The 23,272-nt window shown below is 33.0% G+C and overlaps 1 protein-coding gene across 1 annotated transcript in view; it reads right to left on the reverse strand.

The window, feature by feature from the left end:
- The window catches only part of USH2A (usherin), a 1,025,480-nt gene that overhangs the window by 171,907 nt on the left and 830,301 nt on the right, over positions 1–23,272 (reverse strand). Inside the window, exons 51-54 of the mRNA XM_074264677.1 lie at positions 17,824–18,034; positions 12,500–12,697; positions 10,834–10,988; positions 5,564–5,762 (exon numbers count right to left, since the gene is read on the reverse strand). Of these exons, the coding sequence (XP_074120778.1) occupies positions 5,564–5,762; positions 10,834–10,988; positions 12,500–12,697; positions 17,824–18,034 (763 nt within the window). The remainder of the gene's footprint in view (positions 1–5,563; positions 5,763–10,833; positions 10,989–12,499; positions 12,698–17,823; positions 18,035–23,272) is intronic.

The raw sequence follows: 23,272 nt of genomic DNA on the forward strand, positions 1-23,272 counted from the left end.
TATCTGAATTTAATAAATGTAAACCAACATACATTTTCTACTATATGATAATGAATTCTTAGATCAAGCTGTCATTCACACCAGTCAGACATAATCGGCACATGGCACTCTGAAACTCCATTACAAAATGCTTCTGTGTCATGGATTATGTTACATTGAGGGTTAAAACCTGTATTTTATGTATAAAATGATATGGAATGCAGCTCTTTCAATATAGTTTCTCATCTTCCTATTAGGTGTGGATCACAGCAGATGACATCCAAAAGGAAATGATAGAAAGTGGGTTCATTGGTTCATTCTAATGCCTACTTAACCAAGAAGTCCAAAATTGATCAGTACTCTCACTTGCCTTGAAATATTATTACAAGGAATTTGTTAATCATCTTGTCTGAGTCCCACTATAATTAAAACACAGGATGATCATGATCACACCTGCTGTTAAAAAGGGCACTCTTGCCCTTCTTTTTTTTTCCTATTAGTCCTAATTACTTAGTTAATCCTACCTTCCACCCTACCCTATCCCACTACATAGCATTAGCAAGCTTATTTGTGAACTAGTAGTAACACAAAGTATAACAATGCCATAACTGTCATCCAAATTGTTCTGTACAGGATGGTGGAAGTGTTCAGTAATAAATGATATAAAAAGGTCTTTTATTGACAAGCTGCCATGTGCTGTTTGCATTAGAGAATATGAGAAGATGATGGCTGCTACCCCCTAGGTCCCTATGGTATTCAACTCAGTGAGATAGCAGAAAACGCTTCAGTTTACTTAAAGCATTGATAACACCTCTAAATAATTAACTGAGGACTTCCTGTCTTCAATTACTTAATGCCTTTTTTTTTTTAACATCTTGAGAGGATTATAAGCAATTTATGGATTTCACATGATGAGCACATTTGCCACTATTCCCACAAAGCATTTATAGGATCATGTTTCCCAAGCCTGGAGGTAATTAGAAATAAGCAACCAGACAATGGTGCTGAGGCAAGGTGCTTTCTTTCCCTGTTGCTCTTTGTAAGGGCCTAGATTTCAAGTCTCCAGAAAGAATAATGCCACAGCTTCATTAGTGTTCAACTGTTGCATGGGGAATGCTAGTGTTTTTGGAAATGATGAGAAAATCAAAACGTGTAGCCTAAGGGGCCTAGTCAGTACTTCTCTCAAACAGTGGAGATTCAATATGAAATAAATTAGACTATTTTAGCCTGTTCCATAATCTCAATAGAACAATCATTTATATCAGATAAACTTCCATGACGGGCTCAGAACATGGTCAAAGAGAGCATTAGCTAGTAAAAGGCTAAGTGGCTTATCTAGGATCACATAACTAGGAAATATCTGACAACAGATTTAAATTAAGTTTTTCTTGATTCCAGGCCCAGTGCTCTGTCCACTGTGCCATCGAGCTTTATTGCTGACTTAAAAAGAACCACTTAGTCCTTTTGTAGTGGCAAGAAACTGGAAACTGATTGGATGTCCATCAGTTGGTGAATGGCTGAATAAATTATGGTATATGAATGTTATGGAATATAATTGTTCTATAAGAAATGATCAGCAGGATGATTTCAGAGAGCCTGGAAAGACGTGGCTTTTTCCAACAATGTGATGAGCCAGTTTTAAAGATCTTGTGATAACGAGAGCCATCTAACCCCAAAGAGAGGACTGTGGAACTGAGTGTGGATAACAACATAGCATTTTCACTCTTGTTGTTGTTGTTTGTTTGCATTTTATTTTCTTTCTCATTTTTTTTCTTTTTTGATTTGATTTTTCTTGTGCAACAAAATAATTGTATAATATGTATGCATATATTAGGTTGAAATATTTTTACCATGTTTGACATATATTGAATTATTTGCCATCTAGGGGAGGGAGTGGAGGGAAAAGGGGGAAACTGGAAAATAAGGTTTTGAAAGGGTTTATGTTAAAAAATTATCCATATATATGTTTTGAAAATAAAAAAAGTTTTAATAAAAAAATAAAATAGAGCCACTTAAATTTAGCCTGAGTCAGATAGTTTCTAAAAGCATGATTTAGCGGTACAAGGAGAAATTCAAAAATTTTACAGAAAACTATTGATTTAGGAGACATAAAATTCATTCAAATTAGCACAGTAACAAAGCAGAAAGAGTCAGTTCTGAAATCACAAGAAACTGAGTTAAAATCTTATCTGAAACAGTCACTGTGTGAATTTGGGCAAATCATTTAACCTGTTTACCCTGATTTGCTCATCTGTAAAATGGAGATAATAACCATAACTATCTTAGAGTTATTGTAAGATTAAATGAGATAATAATGGTAAAGCACTTAATATATCATCTGACAAATATAACTACTGTATAAATATTTATTATCATCTTTTTCTTAATGAAATTCTTAGTAGCTAAAATTTTAATGTGTCAAAACTTTGAATACTTTATATCTATGATCTTACATGACATATCTATCCCTTATTCTTTCCCTTTTTTGTGGTAGGAGGTGGTGGGAGGATATTTTTGCTTATTATGGGAGGCAGATAGTATAAGCATTGATAGAGAGATATTGTTAGGGATTCTGACATTAGAGGAAAATTCAACTGAACTGATTAGGGTAAGGTCAGTATGCCCCATTTAGTTATAGCTATGCTGTGAGAAGCAGAAGGCAGAAGGGAGAGGGGACTACAGTGGGAGAAGATGGGTTTCCCAGGGACAAGATTTGAGGTATGGTGATATGGAGATAAGTAATGGAATGTGGTAGTATTATGGTAAAAGCTCATTGGGTCAAGGAAGTATGTTTCACTGGATGTTGACTATTTTGGATGCCCTAAATTAAAACCCAAGTTGTCTCATCTTGATTTTGACTTTGAGCTAGAAAAGGAAGCAACTAGCTTTTATTACTCAAAATGTGATATTAGATGAGGGCAGCTCTCACTAATTCAAAGTGTGAGGGCAATGTTTAAAGAAAGGACTTGGGATTTGACTGTGATAGGGAGCTCCCATCAAGGATTTTTCTCTTTCAATGTAGATCAGCCTCTTCATTGCAACTTAGAAACTTAGAGAGGCCCAGACTATTGAAAATTGTAACTCAGTGAAGGTCACCTGGCCAGTATATGTTAAAAACAGAACTTGAATCTCCATCTTCTTAGTTCTGAGGCCAATTTTCCATTATGTCACATTAACTCCCTTTAACCTTGAATCTGTCACTAAACCTATCTAGCCTACAGAAGTCACAAGACTGTTGTAGGAAAGAAATGAGAGATGAAAAGGTGTGCCAAATCATTATTGATCAGAGAAATGCAAATTAAGATAATTCTGAGATACTACACACCTCTCAGATTAGCTAACAAGACAGGAAAAGATAATGATGACTGTTAGAGCGAATGTGGGAAAACTGGGACACTGATGCATTGTTGGTGGAGTTGTGAGTGGATCCAATTATTCTGGAGAGCAGTTTGGAATTATGCTCAAAAAGTTATCAAACTGTGCTGTGATCCAGTAGTGTTACTACTGGGCTTATATCCCAAAGAGATATTAAAGAAGGGAAAGGGGCCTGTATGTGCAAGAATGTTTGTAGCAGCCCCCTTTGTGGTGGGCAGAAACTGCAAATTGAGTGGATGCCCATCAATTGGAGAATAGCTGAATAAATTGTGGTATATGAATGTTATGGAATATTATTGTTGTATAAGAAATGACCAACAGGATGAATACAGAGAGGCTTGGAGAGACCCACATGAACTGATGCTAAATGAAATGAGCAGAAGCAGGAGATCATTATGCACTTCAACAACAATACTACATGATGATCAATTCTGATGGATGTGGCTCTTTTCAACAATGAAAGGATCCAGTTCAGTTCCAATTGATCTGTAATGAACAGAATCAGCTATGTGCAGAGAAAGAACTAGGAAGTGAGTATAGACCACAATATAGCATTTACACTTTTTCTGTTATTGTTTGCTTGCATTTTTGTTTTTTCTTCTCAGGTTATTTCTATCTTCTTTTTAAACCCAATCTTTCTTGTGCAACAAGATAACTGTATAAAAATATATATATATATATATATATATTTATTTACATATATATATATATATATATTGTATTTAACATATACTTTAACATATTTAACATGTGTGGGACTACCTGCCATCTAGGGAAAAGGGTGGAAGGAAGGAGGGGAAAAGTTGAAACAGAAGTTTTTGCAAGGGTCAATGTTGAAAAATTACCCATGCATATGTTTTTTATATAAAAAGCTATAATAAAAAAGAAAGAAATGAGAGTATATGCGATAAAGCACTTTAAAATGTATAAAATATGTGAAAACAAATAAAGACACCATGTAATTATGGTGAATTTTACCTTGACTTACATGATAGGACCTATGGAATGAATCCACTGAGATATATATCATCTGACTTTATTAAGGTATTCATCTCTACTCTCAGTGATTCAGCTCAAAATACTGAAATAGTTTAATCAGTTATTTAGTCAAAAGATATTTATTTGACACCTTTTGCAGGTGTGTCTTTTAGTGTCTCTTTTGCAGATGTCAAAGAGCATTTATTTACTTATGAATCACTGAAGCTACCTGATAGATGAATATCAGAGAAAGGTGAATTTACTTTGATATCTGTGATAAACTAATCTTTGTTCTTTATGATTAGAGGCATCATGTCTGTAACAGTCCCTTCAAAACCCTGGGTATCCATGGAAAAGAACATGTCTCCCAGGGAGGATGGTTTAGGCATTTGGCAGAGTGGTGATTGTGAGGTAGAAGATGTTTGGAAAAACGTTTAAAGTTTATTTAGGGATTTGAAATTTAAACTCTCAATACTCCTTGAAATAGTTTAATTTCTTCAAACAATAGATTCTCAGAATGGCAAGTTCATATAACTTTTAATTATCCATATGTACGTTGCCCATTTTGTAGATCATGTAAATTTATTATTTAGTATAATATATTATAAATATCCAGATTGTATTCCTATTTCTACATGTGACTGGGAGGCCAGTTATGGTGACCCCTTACCTCAGAGCATAGTGTTCTTCATTTAAAAAATGCTAAATAAATAAATGTTTGTTCAAATGAATTGAAATATGTGTAGCTAATTTTTTTTTGTTTTCCCCCAGATTATTCTGAAACATCTATGACCTTGGTTCTTTTATGTCTGTAGGCCTCAATTTTCTTATTTGTAAAATGTGGTTGGACTATATAATCTTGAAAATACATTTCAATTCTAAATCTGATGAAGTGATTACTAGGTACTGACTTGGCTATATCCTTTCTCTTACACAGAATAGAAAACTAATTTTACTCTGAACTCAAGGAAAACATAATTAAGAGAGAAGTCTGATGCAAAAAAAAAATCATACTATGTATTCCTTAGCTAAAATCAAATTATTTTTTAAACTATCTGTTATTTTGGTTTACTCTTGCCAGTGTGTGACTAGATAAGACATTTTTAAATGTCAAGAAAACCCATTGTTTGAATGTGATCTGACATATCAAAAGATTACCCTTGGGATATTTTTCCCCTTAACTCAAGTGACAAAATGTTCTCCTCTCCCCATTAAGTTTTGTCTTTTTTACCTGTGACTGTATGCTGCATCCTTCCCTTGGTGTCAACGTGGATAAGACCTTTCCCAGACTGACTGATCTGGTACTCTTTGATGATACCATTTGGTTTTTCAGGGACTCTCCAACTCAGATGCAGCACCTCTGCACTCAGGGCTATTATTGCTGGAGGCAGTACACTCTCTGGGACTCCTAGGATGGTGGCTGCAACTACCTGAAGACATTGGAATTAAACAGCAATTTATTGTAATAGTACACCAGGTTTCCCGATCAATGAGAATGTCACTTTTGTTTTAAAATGTTGTTGTCTGGCCTGGCATATCATTAGCAAGGGCTTGGTGAATCAGTTCTTCAGTCCCCCCCTCTACTCCCACCCCTTCTATTTAAACAATGAAATCTGACCTTGAATATATTACATAAGTCTAAGATTACCATTTATCACAACAGGTTCACAACAATTTTGACAGCAGTCGGTTCAAACAAGCAAAATCTTGCTGGCAAAATATCTTCCTAGAGAACTCTTGATAACTCTCTTCCATATGGTTCATCAGTGTCTTTGCATTTTAACAGCCTGATTTCATACATTTTAAGCACTAGTAAATATGGAGCAAAACACACATCTGAACTTGCTTCCACACAATATGGCTGAAAGCATCGCCCCATAGCCTTTTCTTTACTTCTTTTCTAATGAGTTCGCAGAAACTTGGATCTACATGACAGTCAACTGAGAAGTTAAAAGAAGTAATCACTAAGTTGTTTATTCTGTGTAGTGTTAAAGAAAAAGTCAACAAAAATTGGCTGAATTTTTCACTGAATTAGCTTTGATTTCTCTTTTTAACCAATTGTTTTGGTGTCATGGAGACACAAGCTGTGTCTGCACTCGCAGCAGCAGGGCTGTTCCTGAATCATTCCAACATAACTTTTGGTCGAACTGATCAGTCACCATCTGTCTGCGTGGTGGTACAACCCAGGATGCTTCTGAGTCATTGTTAAACACACAGCTGCAAACACAGACGGCAACTGATTGGTTTGACTGAATGTTTTATTTGGACTCCTCTCCCACCTTGCATGAGGAGGCTGTTACAATCCTATTTTTCAGGTGAAAAGGCTATTCTTGTGAGGCATCAAGCACAAGACATGTCAGTTTCACAGCTGCCTCTTCCTCTCAGGTGATGCTTATTGAGATACAGCTGCAATATGCTCAGCTCCGACAGGTAGATGGAGTCCAAGACATTTTCTTTTTCCATTAGTTTTTAAAGTGTACCAGCTAGTGTGAATGTTACAATTTCTAGTCCCCAATTCCTTTACCTAATCTAGGTGGTTTGTCCCAGATTGTGCCTCCTCTTGATATGCTGTGATACATGATAAGGTCCTTGCCTGAATCACCTAGGAAGCTTGAAATCAAATCATTATTTGACCCTGGCAAAAAATATGTAGAATCTCCAACCTGCCTCCATTGATTCCTTTATTTGTAGAGTGGAGAGAGGAAAAAAAAAAGGGATATTACAGAATTACCTGTAAGCCTTGGAATTTTCAGAAAGTTTCATCATCTATATATTTATATATTTATTGTATATTATATTTATTGTAATTCACTTTTTATTATATTTATTGTAATATTAGAAATATTAGAAATGAAGTTTCTTAAAAGTTATCAACTTTTTATAGTTTTATATTTTCATTTTTTATTTATTTATATATTATATATATATATAATGTCAGTATAAAGCATGGGATACTTATCAACTATCTGACTGATAATAACACATTTATATAGTACTTTACAATTAAAAATGCTTCCTTCACAATAACGCTATAAGGTAAATAGTAGCTGTATTTTTATCACTGTTTTAAAATGAAAAAAAAATAAAACAGGTGAGGATTGATAACAATATACACTATTTGTTAATTAATTTTGATAAAAACATTTCTTTATGTATGCTATTGGGAGGTGTATCTGTGATTTTCATTGTTGCAGACAATTTTTGGTGAGGACATGTTTCCTACCGGTTTAAGTCAGCCATTGTTCTGAAATTTATAGTCTTCACAGGTTGTTTAGGGATATTGAGAAATTAAATGACCTTTCTGAGCTCTTATAGAATGTTAGAACTTGAATTAAAAAATCTAAACTCTGCTCCCTAGGTATAAGAGAAGATAGCAGATAGTAGATAAAGAGCAGAGCTTCAAAGTAGGAAAATCTGAGTTTAAATCTCACTTCAGATTCTTACAAACTCTGTGATCCTGAGCAAGTCACTTAACAGATGCCTCAGATAATAATAGCATCTACTTTAAGAGTGATTGAAAGGATGGGATAATACAATTAAAGTACTTTTCAAACCTTAAAGGGCTCCATTAATATAAGCTTTTAAGATAAAGATTATGGTGGGACAGCTAGGTGGCGCAGTAGATAGAGTCCTGAAGTCAGGAGAATCTGAGTTCAAATCTGGTCTCAGACACTTAACACTTCCTAGCTGTGTGACCCTGGGCAAGTTACCCCAACTGCCTCAGCAAATCAAATAAATAAATAAAGATGAACATTCAATGATGCTTCATTTATAATATGTAAATAGTCATTTAAAATGTATGTTAATATTTATTATGGATAATAAAAATTAGTAAATTATTAAATGAATTTGTGATCACAATGATTTAGAAATTCTCTCAATTGATGCAGATCAATAAAAAAGAAAAAAAATACCCACATGTGCAAAACTATTTGTAGCAACCTTTTTTGTAGTGGCAAGAAATGGGAAACTGAGTGAATGCTCTTCAGTTGGGGAATGGATGAATAAGTTATGGTATATGAATGTTACGGAATGTTATTATTCTATAAGAAATAATCAGGAGGGTGATTTCAGAAAGGCCTTGAGAGACTTGCATGAACTGATACTAAGTGGAGTTAGTAAAACCAAAAGAATAATGTATACAATAACAAAAAATATATGATAATCAATTCTGATGACATGGCTTTTTTTTTTTTTTAACAATGAGGTGATTCAGATCAATTCCAATAGACTGGTATGGAAAGAGCCATCTGCATCCAAAGATAGGATTATGGGGACTGAATGTGGACCACAGCATAGTATTTTCACCTTTTTTTCTTGTTGTTTGCTTGCTTTTTTTTCTCATTCATTTTCTTTTTGATCTGATTTGATAATTGTAAAAATATGTATAGAAGAAATGCACATGTTTAATATATATTAGAATGCTTGCTGTTTAGGGGAAGGGAGTGGGAGGAAAGAAGGGAGAAAAATTTGGAATATAAAGTTTTGCAAGGGTGAATGTTGAAACTATACATATTTTGAAAATAAAAAGCTATTTTTTTTTAAAAAAAATTGATACAGATCACAATGTATCCATGCCTGCTCATCCAATGTGACTATTGTTAATGTCTTCCTATATGTTTGATGTGGAGAGAGATACACAACTTTCTGGAGGCCTTTTTTTTTCAGGCCTTTCACTCTTTGTATTGACATTATGAGATTGCCAGTTGAATGAACTCTGGGGATTCTTTGGCCATCTTTCCTTCTAAACATGCAACTAGTTCATCCTCTCTATAGTACAATACCTTGATGAAATGTTTCATACTTACTCTTCTAGAACATGGCAACTAATGAAGCAAAGTTAATGAATAAAGTTATAATTTATTAACAAAAATAATTTTCAATAGAAAGGTGGCATGGTACCATACATAGAAATTTAGCCTTAGGATCAAGATGATATAAGGCAAAGTCCTGCCTGTGTCATATACCAAAGCACTTAATTTCATAGTTCCCTGAGAAACCCTGTAGGACCAAAATAAGGAATAACTGAGGATGTATTTTAGTATTGGGAGTTTCAATTATGATAGTTCAATAAACTAACTAAATTTTAGTTCTAAATATAAAACACTTGGTTTTCTTTTTATAATATTTACCTCTACAAATGTTTCATTATGACATGAAGATAACATGAATTTTTAGAGATTATGCAATTAAGGACAGAATTTTGACAGTTCTTAATAAAGTAAGAATGGCTTCACGTATAAGCTCATTTGCCATCTGAAAACCAGCCTAAGTACCAAATAATGTCTAAGCTCCATTCTAGCACTAAACTCTATGAATCAACACCCTAATAAAGATTACCAAAAGGAAGGCCACCAGATATAAAGTTTTTATGTTGTAGCAATTCACGAACCCCTTTATCACATCATGGATGGATTAGTTTTTATCAGTTGAGTGAATTCTCTTGGTAATGATTTCTTTTTTGAAAATCAAAGAAGTCAAAGACTATTAGCAACCAATTGAAAGTTTTTCCCTGAGGTAATCAAGAGAAATGAAAGATTTTGAGAAGGGGCACCTTCCACTGAATCAATATTCTAGATCTAGAAGAACCATAGAGAGTATATAATCTACTATTCCCACATCCTCATTTTGTAAGTGAGGAAACCGAAGTCCCATAAAGTCAAATGATTTACCCAATGTCCCATAGCTAGTTAGTGGCAGAAACAGGCTTTGAAGAGAAAATAAGTAAGCTCTCTGAAGCATTTTGTGTTTGGAAAAAAATACAGATCTTTATGCTTATAGGAATCTTGGGACTGGGGAAGGATATTCAGCATGTCAGTTTTGATGATTTTGCAGAAAAGTCCCTGGATAAACAGGGAAACCAATCAGATGTGAGAGCCAATCCAGGTCCAAGTGGGAAATAGCATGAAAGGTCTAGGCAATTATTGTTTTTTAAAGTTGATATTTGTGAGCAGTGCTAAAAGAGTTTTGTATATAACTTTGTTATTGGTTTACAGTATAATTTGATGGTTCATTCATAAACATTTACCATATTAGTCTTAATATAGGTTGTCCTTGAGTATAGATCATAGTCTATACATTTTCAAGAAAAATACATATATATATAATTTCCATTGTACATCTATACTTGCATATATATGTATTTACATAAAATGTAATATGTATACGTGTGCATGAACATATGCATACACATATAAATATTGGTATATATCAAGAAGAGGCTCAAATTAGGTTTTTATACAAATGAGGCTTGATTCTAAAGTATAGTCTATATTAAAAACAACAGGATAATTAATACTGCAATAGTCTCCCTCTTATTAGTTTTTATTAGCCATGTCTAGTCAAATCTAGATTAGTATATAACAGAGGAACCTTGTCATCAGTTAGTAGTGGATAACCTTATTTTCTTCTTGTAAGGATATTCTTTAATAACACTAGATATTCAGATACTTTTCACATTACATATAGTACAATGGATCTGGTATCAGTGGCCCACTTTACCTTGTAACTGTCAGTACAACCTGCAATAGTGCAGACCCTCAGCTGGTATGAATATTCCTGATATGGTTGAATCCCATTGGTATCCACAAAGCTCATATCTGTCCCCCGAAAACGTTCAATCCCATTTCGGAGAACAATATAATGAATGATGAGACCTAATGAAAGAGGAAAAACATTCCTTTTTGAAATATCATTTATTTTTAAAGATATTAAGTCACTTTGCAAATTCATTGTCTTAGTTAGAAAAGCATTGTTTTACCAATATTATACTTATTATTGCTTTCACAATTATCAGCTATTCTATTATTTTATTTAATGTTCTACCCTGATGTCTACCATAGAATGAATGTGATCCTAAATTCCTGAAGACCAAATAATCAGAGTATGAGTAATGACAGATGACACTTGAAAGGCTTTGTGTACAAGCCTGGATATGAATTATCTACCTTTTCTGTCCCAGAATCTCATTAGATAAAAGATCATCATTAATGGATTTTAAAAATCACAGCCAATCATTAGCACTATCTAGTAAGGGATAAGTATAGAGGTTCTAGACTATTTGCCATCATAGAGAAATCCCATACTGACTCCTGTGATTCGAGGTAAAGAAAAAAATGTTAATAGTAACTCTTTATGATGGAAAAGAACTTCAAAATTAGGAAGTTTTAATCAATTGGGAGAAAGACTAAATAATTATGGCATATGAATATAATAGAGTTCTACTAGACTGTAAGAAATGATTCAAGTGACAGTTTTGGGAAACTTGGAAAAAGTTTTATGAACTCACATAAAATAAAGTGAGCACTATTAGAAGAATGATACAGTAACAACAATATTATAAAAATAAACTTTGAAAGGCATAAGACCTCTAATTATTGTGGTGACTATGATTTTAGAGGTCCTTTGGTGAAGAATACTATATTCTCCTATCATAGAGGTAGAAGGAAAAGGAAAATATTTGTTGAAAATTTAAAAAATAACCATTATGTGGCTGCACATAATTCTGAAGAATATGCATTGTGTGATGGTGGTAGTGGTGTGTGGTCAATGGCACGGATGATCCAAAATCATAACTATTTGGCTTTGGAGTAAATTGTATATAACCTCTCTATTTCCTCCCTCCCCAAACCCATTGAAAATTTTGTTTGGCTTAAGCGACTATGACAATAAGTTTAGTTCACTGAACACAGCACATTTTGATAAAAAGCACCCAGGAAGATGCTGGGATCCAAGAGAATCTGGACTTTGACTAAACATTTGCAATGGATATTCAACAATGTAGACAGTGGAAAGGCAGGTAACTAAGGACTTACTAATTCAGTTCAATACAGTATCTCAAACATTGAGTACAATATTAATATTGTTATTAATACTAGGTGCCAGATACTTTATTAGATTTGGAGGATATAAAGACAATAATAAAATCCCTTCAGTCAAGAATACTACCTCTATTGGAAAGAATAATGTGCATTCCTTTTTCCATCTAAATCTCTTCTTTATTTCAACTCCATGGAAGAAGAAGATCACACAATAACATATAGCAGGGGATTAATGATTGTTTATTAGATTGAATTATAGGTATTCCCTTGTCGATTTGATTTATATAACAAGAATTCAACTTCTTTATGGACATTAAGATAACTTCAATTAAAAAGGAAAATGATACCATTTGGTTGAATAGGTTTCTTCCAGTTTAAAGCAATTACATCATCTTGATTGTTCATTTTGGTCCAAGTAGGAGGACTCACTCCTTCAGGTACATCTTGCTTTGTTTTGGCCCTGGAAGCATTGCTGAAACCTTGCCCATGGCTATTCCATGAAGCAATTCTGTATTCATACATCTGGTAGGGCTGAAGATTAACATCTGGAAAGACAGAAATTAGACATAGTATTCATTTTTCTTTTACCATGAAGTGAAAGCTAAATGTAGAAATGTCAAATATTTTCCAAAATATATTTATCTTAATACACTTTGTCTAAATTAAACTGGAATATGATCTTTGCTTTTCTTATCATATAAAAAAGAAACATTCTCAATTCAATTCAGTTTATGATGGAGTGGAATACATATTGGATTTGAATTCAGAGAATACCTGTGTGAATCCTACTATTGACTGTTTAGCATTTGGCTATATGGACTATTTGGCATTCTAGATGTGGTGGACTACTTATGCAAAGATATAGATGTTAAAAACAAACAAAGAGATGAATGTCAATGTAGAGGAGCCAGCATAAGTTAGTTTGAGTAGGAAGGAAGGAAACAAACACTTATTAAGTATATATTATGTGGTGAGCACTTTATAAATATTATCTTATTTGATCCTCATAATAACTCTGAGAAGTAGATGCAATTATCATCCCTATTTTATAGTTGAAGAAAATGAGGCAGATAGAAGTTAAGCCAAGGGTCAAAAACAGTAAGCATCTGAAGGGAGATTTGAATTCAGGTCATTCTGACTCCAAGCAGATTGCTCTATCTATTGTACCACCTAGGTTATTCTGGAACAGCAAGGGTATAGAGGGCAATATGGAATAAGACTTAATAGGAGGGTAAAATATTCTGGAGGGCTTCCAATGCTAAACATAGGAATATATACATTTTTTAGCTTTTTATTTTCAAAATGTATGCATTGTTTTCAACATTCTTTGTGTTCAAACTTTGTGTTCCAAATTTCTTGTTCCCTTCTTCCCCCATCCCCTCCCTCAGACAGCAAGTAATCCAGCATAGGTTAAACATGTGCATTCTTCTATACATATTTCTACAATTATTTTGCTGCACCAGAAAAATCAGATCAAAAAGGAAAAAAAAATAAGAAAACAAAAAGCAAGTAAACAACAACAAAAAGGTGAAACCACTCTGTTGTGATCTACATTCAGTGCCCGTTGTCCTCTTTCTGGATGCAGATGACTCTCTCCATCACAATTCTATTGGAATTGGGCTGACTGAATTATGGCATGTCCATCAGAATTGATCATCACATAATCTTGTTGCTATGTACAATGTTCTTTTGGTTCTACTCATTTCACTCAGCATCAGTTCATGTAAGTCTCTTCAGGCCTTTCTGAAATCAACCTGCTGATTGTTTCTTATAGAACAGTAATATTCCATAACATTCATATACCATAACTTATTCAGCCACTCCCCAACAGATGGGGATTTACTCAGTTTCCAGTTTCTAGCCACTACAAAAAGAGCTGCCACAAACATTTTTTGCACATGTGGGTCCCTTTCCTTTCTTTAAGATCTCTTTGGGATATTAGTCCAGTAGAAGCACTGTTGGATAAAAGGGTATGCACAGTTTGATAGCCTTTTGGGCTTAAAGGAATATATCTTTTATCCTAAAAGCAATATGTTGTCACTGAAAACTTTTGAGGAATGAGGTATTTTTAAAAAAATGTTAATTTGGCAGTTTTGTTTAGATTCAAGGAGGTGACATTGGATTTGGAGAACCCAGTTAAGAGGCTATTGGAACATTCAAATAAGAGGCAAGAAAGATTTGAACTAAGTTGGAGGCTGTGTGAGTTTAGAGAAAGCAATGGATGTGAGAGACTATGTGAAAATAGAATGAAAAAAGCTTCAGAATTGATCAAATAAGAATGCTGAAGGAGACTGAAGAGTCAGAATATCAATGATAAATAAATAAACATATATAAAATACTCATTGTGGTATGAATATCACTCTGGCAGACACAAAGGATGCAAATTCATTGAACAGTTGCTGCATTCAAAGTGCTTATATTATATATGGAACAATATATATACATATATAAGAATAAAAATAATACACAATAAAAACAACATAATTTTGGGAAGAAGCACTAGTAATTGGGGAATCAGGAGAGATTTCATGTAGGAGATAGTATGAACTGAATTTTTAAGGAAACTAGGGTTTGTAAGAAGTGCCATTGAGGAAGGAGAATATTCCAAATATAGGGGATGGCCATTTAAAAGAAAAATTTGTCATTCATGAAAAATAGTAGGAAGGTAGAAACTAGGTTGTGAGGGATTCTAAGTAGAAAATAGAGTTTTTATTTAATTCTAGAGGTAATAGAAATTCATTGAAGTTTATTGATCAGGGATATAATAACTACAACTAAATTGTGTTTTACAGATATTGCTTTAACAACTATTTGAAGTAAAGATTAGAAAGCAGAGAGTTCAATCATACGACAATTTTAATAGTCCAAATGAGTGGTATTAAGGGCCTGAACAAGGGTGGTAGCCATTTAGATGAGAGAGAAGGGACCAAATAGAAGAGATATTCTGGAAAGTACAATTGATAAAACTTGTAAACCAATTGGATATGTGAGGTAGGGAAGAATGAGGACTTTGAAGAATGGCTTCAAGAATGGATTCAAGGAGAATCTGGACAAGAATAGGGAAGTTTGGAAGAAGGGTTCATTTTGTGTATGTTGAACTTAAGATGAACATAGGATAACTAGTTTGAAATGCTGTGTTCCAATAATGCGTTCAAAAGCAGAATAAAAGAAGGTAAAAAGTGAAAAGGCAAACCATGCTTATCAGCACATGGTGATAGTTGCTTATTGATAAGAGATTTCTCCATGATGGGTTTCTCTCTCACTCCAACCCCATCCAAATGGTACATTTTTCTGGTAGCAAAATAGTTGAGCTTCATTTTTATAACAGGATTTTATATTATTTGAGTTAAAAATGGAAATTTAGAAATATTAACCATCATTAGTTAGATGAAAGTACATTTCTTTTCTTTTTTTTGAAAGTAGTTTTCTATATGTGGAATAAGCCATGACAGCCTAAAAGATCCTGCTTTGAATTTCAAGATTTTCTTTTAAGATTTTCTTCTTCAATTAACAAAGTGGTCCTTTCCATAAGTTTACTTGAAGGTCTAGAGTTTAAATAGACTCTGATGGGCCCTTTCTCCATTCAGCAGTCTATTCATTTTTCATGGTTAAGAGAGCTTATGTGAAAGTACAGTCTCTCACTACAGATCTTATAGTTTCTTATTAGGCACCTCTTCTAGTCTTGATATTACTAGAGGTTTGTCATAAATACATACCATTTTTCTCATCATAAGGCAAATAAGTGACTCAGAGTAGAATAGAATGGGTTCTCTTCCAAATTTTAGCTTGTTAGAATATGCCGTTTCAATTGATCTTATTTTGATTTTAATAACTGATTTATTCATAGACATTTGGCTTTGAAAAGGATTTTGAAGGGTTTCACAAATAAAGGAAAAAATAATAAATAATAAAAATTAAATCAGAAATGATTGTCTCTATTCTCATGTCAGAGCATAATCCCTTTAAGACAATTTAGCAGAAATTGTTCTTTGTAAATTAAGATACACAACTAATGTTTTAAAAAAATATGGCCTGCAGTTCCAATGATCTTATGATGAAGTGAGCCATCTACACCCAGAGAGAGGACTGTGGGAACTCAGTGTAGATCACAACATGTTATTTTTACTCTTTTTATTGTTGTTTGCTTGCATTTTGTTTTTCTTTCTCATTTTTTTTCTTTTTTGATCTGATTTTTTTTTTTTTGTGCGACAAGATTATTGCATAAGTATGTGAACATATATTGGATTTAACATATATTTAACATGATTAATATATATTGGATTACTTACCATCTAGGGGAGAGGGTGGGGAGGAAAGGAAAATATGGAACACAAGGTTTTGTAAGGGTCAATATTGAAAAATTACCCATGCATATGTTTTGAAAATAAAAAAGCTTTAAATGAATGAATGAATGAATGAATGAATAATATGATCTGACTGTTTAAGAACAACTTTACCTATATTATTTACTGGCAATTCTTTAGCTGGTACCACTGTCTTCAATGCTCTCACAGTCTTTTTCCATTCAAATTTTCCATTCTCATTTTACATTTCCTGATGAAATGCTAACTAACCTTCTTTCTCCTTCCAGCTGTGCTGATTGACTCTTCAGACTTCAACATGCTGTTGCTGCTGCTCTGTTACCTTGAATGTCCCTTAGCTGAGAACTTACTTCCTCCCTGGAGCTTCGATCTACAATGTCAGCTTTTTTTTTTTCAATGTTCTAGGAAAATAGTCCAGAGCTGTCTTCTCTTCGTTCACAGTACAATTTCTTGTGTGGGTCCATGTATTCCCCAACCCCATTTTCAGTTCCCTTTTGTATGTTGTATGTTTCCTTGAATTCAGGAATTGTCTTTCTTTTTTTGCTTGTCTTTTTATCCTTTTATATACCTTTGGACCTCATACATAATAAGCACTTAATAAATGCTTCACCCACCCACCCAACTACCTATGCAGCTACGGTCCTTCTTTAGTTCTATGACAAAATCAAATTGGTCTGCCTCTATGCCTTTTTCACACTATTCTCTAAATCTGGTACATCTTTTCTATCAATTGAATTCCTACTCATAACTTAAAGTCCAATTCAAACTCTCCTTCTTTCAAGGTTGCCTTGATCATCCTAGTCAGAACTAATCTTTCTTCCCTTTGACTTTATCAGGTACCCCATATCAATTTCTTTAAGGCATGTGTCATGAGTTACTTTATATCATTTTTACATGAATCAATTTTACTATGTTCTTCTAGGTATGGAAGATATCTTCTCTTTTTTTTTATCTTTGTTGCCCCCTTAAACATCATTTCCTAATCCTCAGCATCTAGCCTAGTCATCTACATACAGCAGTGATAATACAATGGAAATAATGAAGGGAGGAATCTAAATGGGTAGTCTCAGATGAGTCATAACCATCCTAAACCTTAGTTTTCTCACCCCCAAAATAGAGATAATCAGTACAGACAATCTCCTAGGGCTGTTGTGGAGGAAGTACTTTGTAAGCATATATTGTTGTTTTTAAAATAAATGTTTGTTGAGATGAATTTATTGAATATGCTTGACCTTCCAAAAACCATCAAAGAATAATCATTTAAGAAAACAGGAGGGTAAAAACATATTTTAACCTAACATTTTATTTTGTCTCCTATTTTGGAGGCAGGTTATCCTTTTGTTATTACCTGTAAATGAATAGGTGCTTATATTCCCAGTGTAGACAACTTCTTCAGCAGAAGGGCACAAGTCTTCATGTGTCAGATTTTTGGAAGTCTGGTGAGGATTTCTTACCAAAGCACAGACATGGCTGGTAAGGTTGAAGTCACACTTGCCACAATATGCTGCATGTTTCATTGAAGTGGGGCAGAGGGAAGCAAGCCTGCATTCTTTGGTTTCCTAAGGCAAACAAAAGGTATGTTGAGAAGGGGAATGAGGTGAAGAGATCATTAAACTTAATTTGGATACACATAACTATTAATTCCAAATGAAACTATGCATTAATTTTTGAATTATTATCTCTAAATTAATTTTTAAAATTGAAAAAGATCGTATTATTTCACCATTCTAGTTTTGAAGGAAAAAAAAGAATATCCTTTTAGGAAATTCTACTTTCCAATGTTGATGAGGTACTAGAACAAAAAGTTAATGACCATATGAACTTACAAAACTTTTATTAATCATTTGTTTTATATCAACTACATATTCCAAATGATAAATTATTGTTCTGTCATTTTTCAGTCATGTACAAATCTTTGTTACCCCTTTTGGGGTTTTCCTGGCAAATATTGGAGTGGTTTGCCTTTCCTTCTTCAGCTCATTTTACATATGAGGAAATTGAGGCAAAAATATTTAAGTGGTAAATCTCTGAGGCTAGATTTGAACTCAGAAAAATGAGTCTTACTGATTAGATCTGGCACTCTATTGTGCTTATATGCCAATTACCCATAAATAATGAATTATCAAATTATTAAATATATGACCCTATTATAAGGGGAAAAAATGGGAAGGGGAAAGTTTGGCAAAACTAACATTCATGTTGGAAATGATAGCAATCACTATTGAAAATTCTATGAAGTATTCCAAATCTGGAATCCCTTGCCCTACAAAGAAGCCATTACAATAGAGGTGGGGAAAGTTTGGGTCATGAGCATTAAAGGCCAGCAAAATCATTTGCTAAGACAACCATAGATGATAATGAGCTGAAAGTTAGGTACTATAACCTCATACTGCTTAAGTTCTATAAGTTGACAATTTTTATGGTCCCTGAATGATATTATAAATATCTGCTTTAGCATAAAAAAAGTAATCCTGTATTTCAGGGTCCTTTTCCTTTCTGTTCAAGTTTGATCATTATATTTTACAACATTGTACTGATTATTTTCCAATAATATGGTTGTAGTCATTGTATAGAATATTTTTTTGGTTCTCGTTATATCAGTTTGTATTGGTTCACAAAAAAGGCTTTCTATGAAATATTCTTCTTAGATGAATTAATCTTCATTTCATATAGCACAGTAAAAGTCTTTTACATTTATGCTCTACAACTTGTTTAATCATTCCTCAATTGACAGGCATACAATCTGCTTGCAACCCTTTGTTACTACACATGGTTTGGTATTGTAAGATTTTTCTCCTTTGGTTATATGCCTAACAATGGAGTTTCTGAACCAAAAATATAGGCATTTTTCTTCAAACTTTCTTCAAATAAGTCTAAATTGATTTCCAGAATTTTAGACCAATTTCTAATTATATCAGTAATGTTAGTATGAATTGTCTGTCTTTCCACAACCTTTCAAATGCTGACTATTTTCAGTTGTCTTAGCCCATTTTCTGAGGGAGGTAAAACTACAGAGTTGCTTTGATTTACATTTGTCTAAATATTAGTGATATAAAGCTTAATTCTCCAATAAATATAGCTACTAATAGTATATAATTTTCAGAACAATTTGTTCATATGTTTTGACCACATTATGTATTGGGCGTTAGTTTTTAGTTTTATATATTTCTATAATTATCAATATAGCTTGGATATCAGGTCCCTTAAAAATGATGAAGATATTTGAAACAAAGATTTCTTTCTTAGGAGACTACTTCCCCTTTTATCCTGGATGCATTATCTCACCAATTTTATGAAATAAAAACTATCTATTTTGTTGTGATTACTTCTATCTTATTTGTTGGGAGAAAACTGCATCCTATTTTTACCAATTATCCCCAAATTTATCCATATGAATGAATTTTATAAATAAAACAAGTACATATATGTGTACCTACATGTATGAATATATTTTATATGCATATATACATGAAAATATCTGTATATATATACATATATATGTATATATGTATGTATATATATTGAATTTTAGCCCTACTGCTCTTACTATTCTTTAGAAGCTTGATATAATTATCTTTTAAGTACATTTTTGTTTTATTGCTTGACTGGCTAGATAGCCCAATTTCCTTTTCTTTGGTCTTAACATTTCTGCTAGATATTTTGTTAATTGGGTACTTCACATTTTTTGTCACATAATCTATTTCTTTATAAATCTCAGATATTTTTTAGTGGGAAAAGATAACTGTTCTCTTTCTTTTTTCTTTTTTCTTGGATTTTTCCAGCTCTGGGGAACATTAAAGTCTTCTACTCAAATTGCTACCAGCTATGTTTAGTAAAATTTGGTTAATTTTTATTTTATGAATTTATGTTATCCCATTCAATAGATATGCTTAATACTGATATTGAATTTGTTGATTATGGTTTCTTCAAGCAAAACACAATTTTCTTGTTTTGCTCCATTAATATTATGAATTTTATTTTTGTTTGATAATATGATTGTAACTCTTGCTTTTTTTTTTTTTTTTTTTTTGGTTCACCTGATGCATAATAATTTTGTTCTAGTCTCTCACTTTAATTATAACTATATGATCTTTAGGGAATTTAAATGTTTCATGAGCTAATACTCTAATAATAATTACTTACATCCATTTACCTGAAAAGTGTGGCATAGAGGACAAAGTGGTCGATTTTAATTCAGAGGCTACTGGTTTGTATTTTATCTCTCTTTCACTAATAAGCTATATGATCTCAGGCAAATCTTTTTAGCTTTCTGGGCTTCAGTTTTTCCACTTATAAAATTAGGAAGTTGTACCTGATGACCAATGGGATCTTTTCCAATTAATCAATCAGTAAGTATTTGTTAAGTACATGTTCTGTGCTCAGCATTGAGAATAAAAAGAGAAAACTCAAAGTCACTGATCTCAAGGAACATATATTTTATCAGGGGAAATGATGGTAACAAAACATGAATGCACATATATGTATAGATATGTATATGTATAGATATATGTAATCTATGAATGTAATATAAGAATTGCTACTAATCTATGCATAATTGCAAATGGCAATTAAATGTCTATTTAATTAATTACTGCCACATATATATGGATAGGGTTCTATTTTAAAATAGACTGAAGGACATGAAGGAGAAGCTTCATGTTCAGCTTTAAATATAAGATTCTTTTGCTAAGATGGATATAGATAGGTCCTATTTTAAGAAATCTTAATATATTAAAATCCAGATTTATAGACTATTTACATTACAAATATATTTACCTCAATCGGTGTTATAGTTACATAGGTGTAAAACTGGAGGCTACCTACTAAAATCCCTTCCTTTTACAGATGAATAAAATGAGAACTAAGCTGCTTTGCTTAAATATTGAACTTTCCTTGTATGCTTAAGATAAAATTTGCTTTAAAAAAAAAACTTCTTGGGAAGATCTCTATTACACATCCAGGTATTTTTTTTCTCTATTTCAAAATAGCTTTTTTTTTTTTTTCATGCAAAGATAGTTTTCAACATTCACCTTTGCAAAACTCTGTGTTTCAAATTTCTCTCCCTTCTTTTCCCATCATGTCCTCCCATAGACAGCAAGCAATTCAATATAAGTTAAAAATGTGCAGTTTTTCTAAACAAATTTCCAAATTTGTCATGCTGCACAGGAAAAATCAGATCAAAGCGGGGGGGGGGGGGAGGAGGGGGGCGGAACACAAGAAAGAAAAAAACAAACAAACAAGCAAACAATAATGACCAAAAAAGGTGAAAATATTATACTTTGATCTACATTCAGTCTCCATAGTTCTTTCTCTCTGGCTCCTGCCCAGGTATTACAGTGCAAAAGGGTAAGGAACTATTTCCAAAGAGAGGGCATAAACTCATTTCCCATCTACTTTTCTCCTCTTTCCCTCCCCCTGCCATAAATATGGTCTTTAGCTCTATTGGCAGGTTAATGACTCAGATGATCAACAAGTTAAGCATTCTAATCTCAAAGCCACTTAGAGCTCAAACTTTATACATGGAGTTTCAAAGAACTAATGTGGCACTAATGGAAACTGCTTTGTTGGTGAAGAAAGGAAATAGGATAGGCTGGACTACATGTCAAATTCAAATAGAAATGGGTCCCTGTGGACCATTCATTGACTTGGAAGACTACAAATTAACATCATCTATGATGTATTGATTTGTTATTTGTTTTGTTAAACATTTCACAATTACATTTCAATTTGGGTTGAGAGTTGTGTGACTGAGAATTTGATGCTTCTGGTTTAAATCCTGGAAATTGGCATTTTTTGACTAGCTCAATAAGGAATAGAAAATGAGGGGCAAGACCTTAACAACCTTAATTTCAACCATTCTATAGCAAGAAAATAATAGGATAAAGGGTCAGTGCTTAGTGGTTGGGGCAGTTAAATCTCAGCATATTTAATTCTGGGGACCAAAACCCTACCAGTTAAACTAGTTTTGACAAGACATCTCTTAATAGAGAACAAAATAATGTCATATCTTAAAAAGGAGTGTGACATTGCCTTGCCATAGACTTCCTACAAGACCACTATAAGAACTTAAGCACAGATTCTTAATCTATTTTATTATGATATTTGAAGAAGGCTGAGGGTAGTGCTAACCTAAAACTAAAACCAGAGCTTGGTTCATATAACCAGGACAAGTACATTGATAAGAAATAAAATGTTACAAATAGATGTGGGTGGTAACATCTTATGTACCAAAATATAATATTTTAAAACTTTTTTTCAAGTATTTTTCATTTTATGGAAAGTTTCTCATACAAAGTCTTCCAATTAACTATCAGTGAGTCAGAAGCATTCATTCTCACCAATTTCTTGAAGACAAATATAGAATGGCAAGGGAAATGTTCTGGGTCAAACAGGGGGGAAATGGATTTGTGTAGCTTCCACACTATAACTCTAAATCTATTATATCACTTATTTTATTCAGTTTTATAATCAAGTCAGATCAACTATAATAATAGCGCACACTTACATAGTGTTTTGTAGTTTGCAAAGTACTTTACATACATTATTTCAATTCAGTCTCACAACAACTTTGTTAAGGTAATATTACTATTATTCCCATTTTATAATAAAGAAAAGTGAGGTTCAAAGAGTTCAAAGAATTTGATAGCAATTAAGTGTCAAATTCAAATTCAGATGATTTTCATTCCAACTTCATCAGTCTATTATATCACCTACTTATTCAAAATATATAAGAACACAATTTGTATAGGGGAAGGAAATGACATTATGTAGTCCAAAGCTCATTTAACAGATGAGGA

The sequence above is a fragment of the Sminthopsis crassicaudata genome, chromosome 4 (assembly GCF_048593235.1).
Source record: "Sminthopsis crassicaudata isolate SCR6 chromosome 4, ASM4859323v1, whole genome shotgun sequence".
Taxonomy (NCBI): Eukaryota; Metazoa; Chordata; class Mammalia; order Dasyuromorphia; family Dasyuridae; genus Sminthopsis; species Sminthopsis crassicaudata.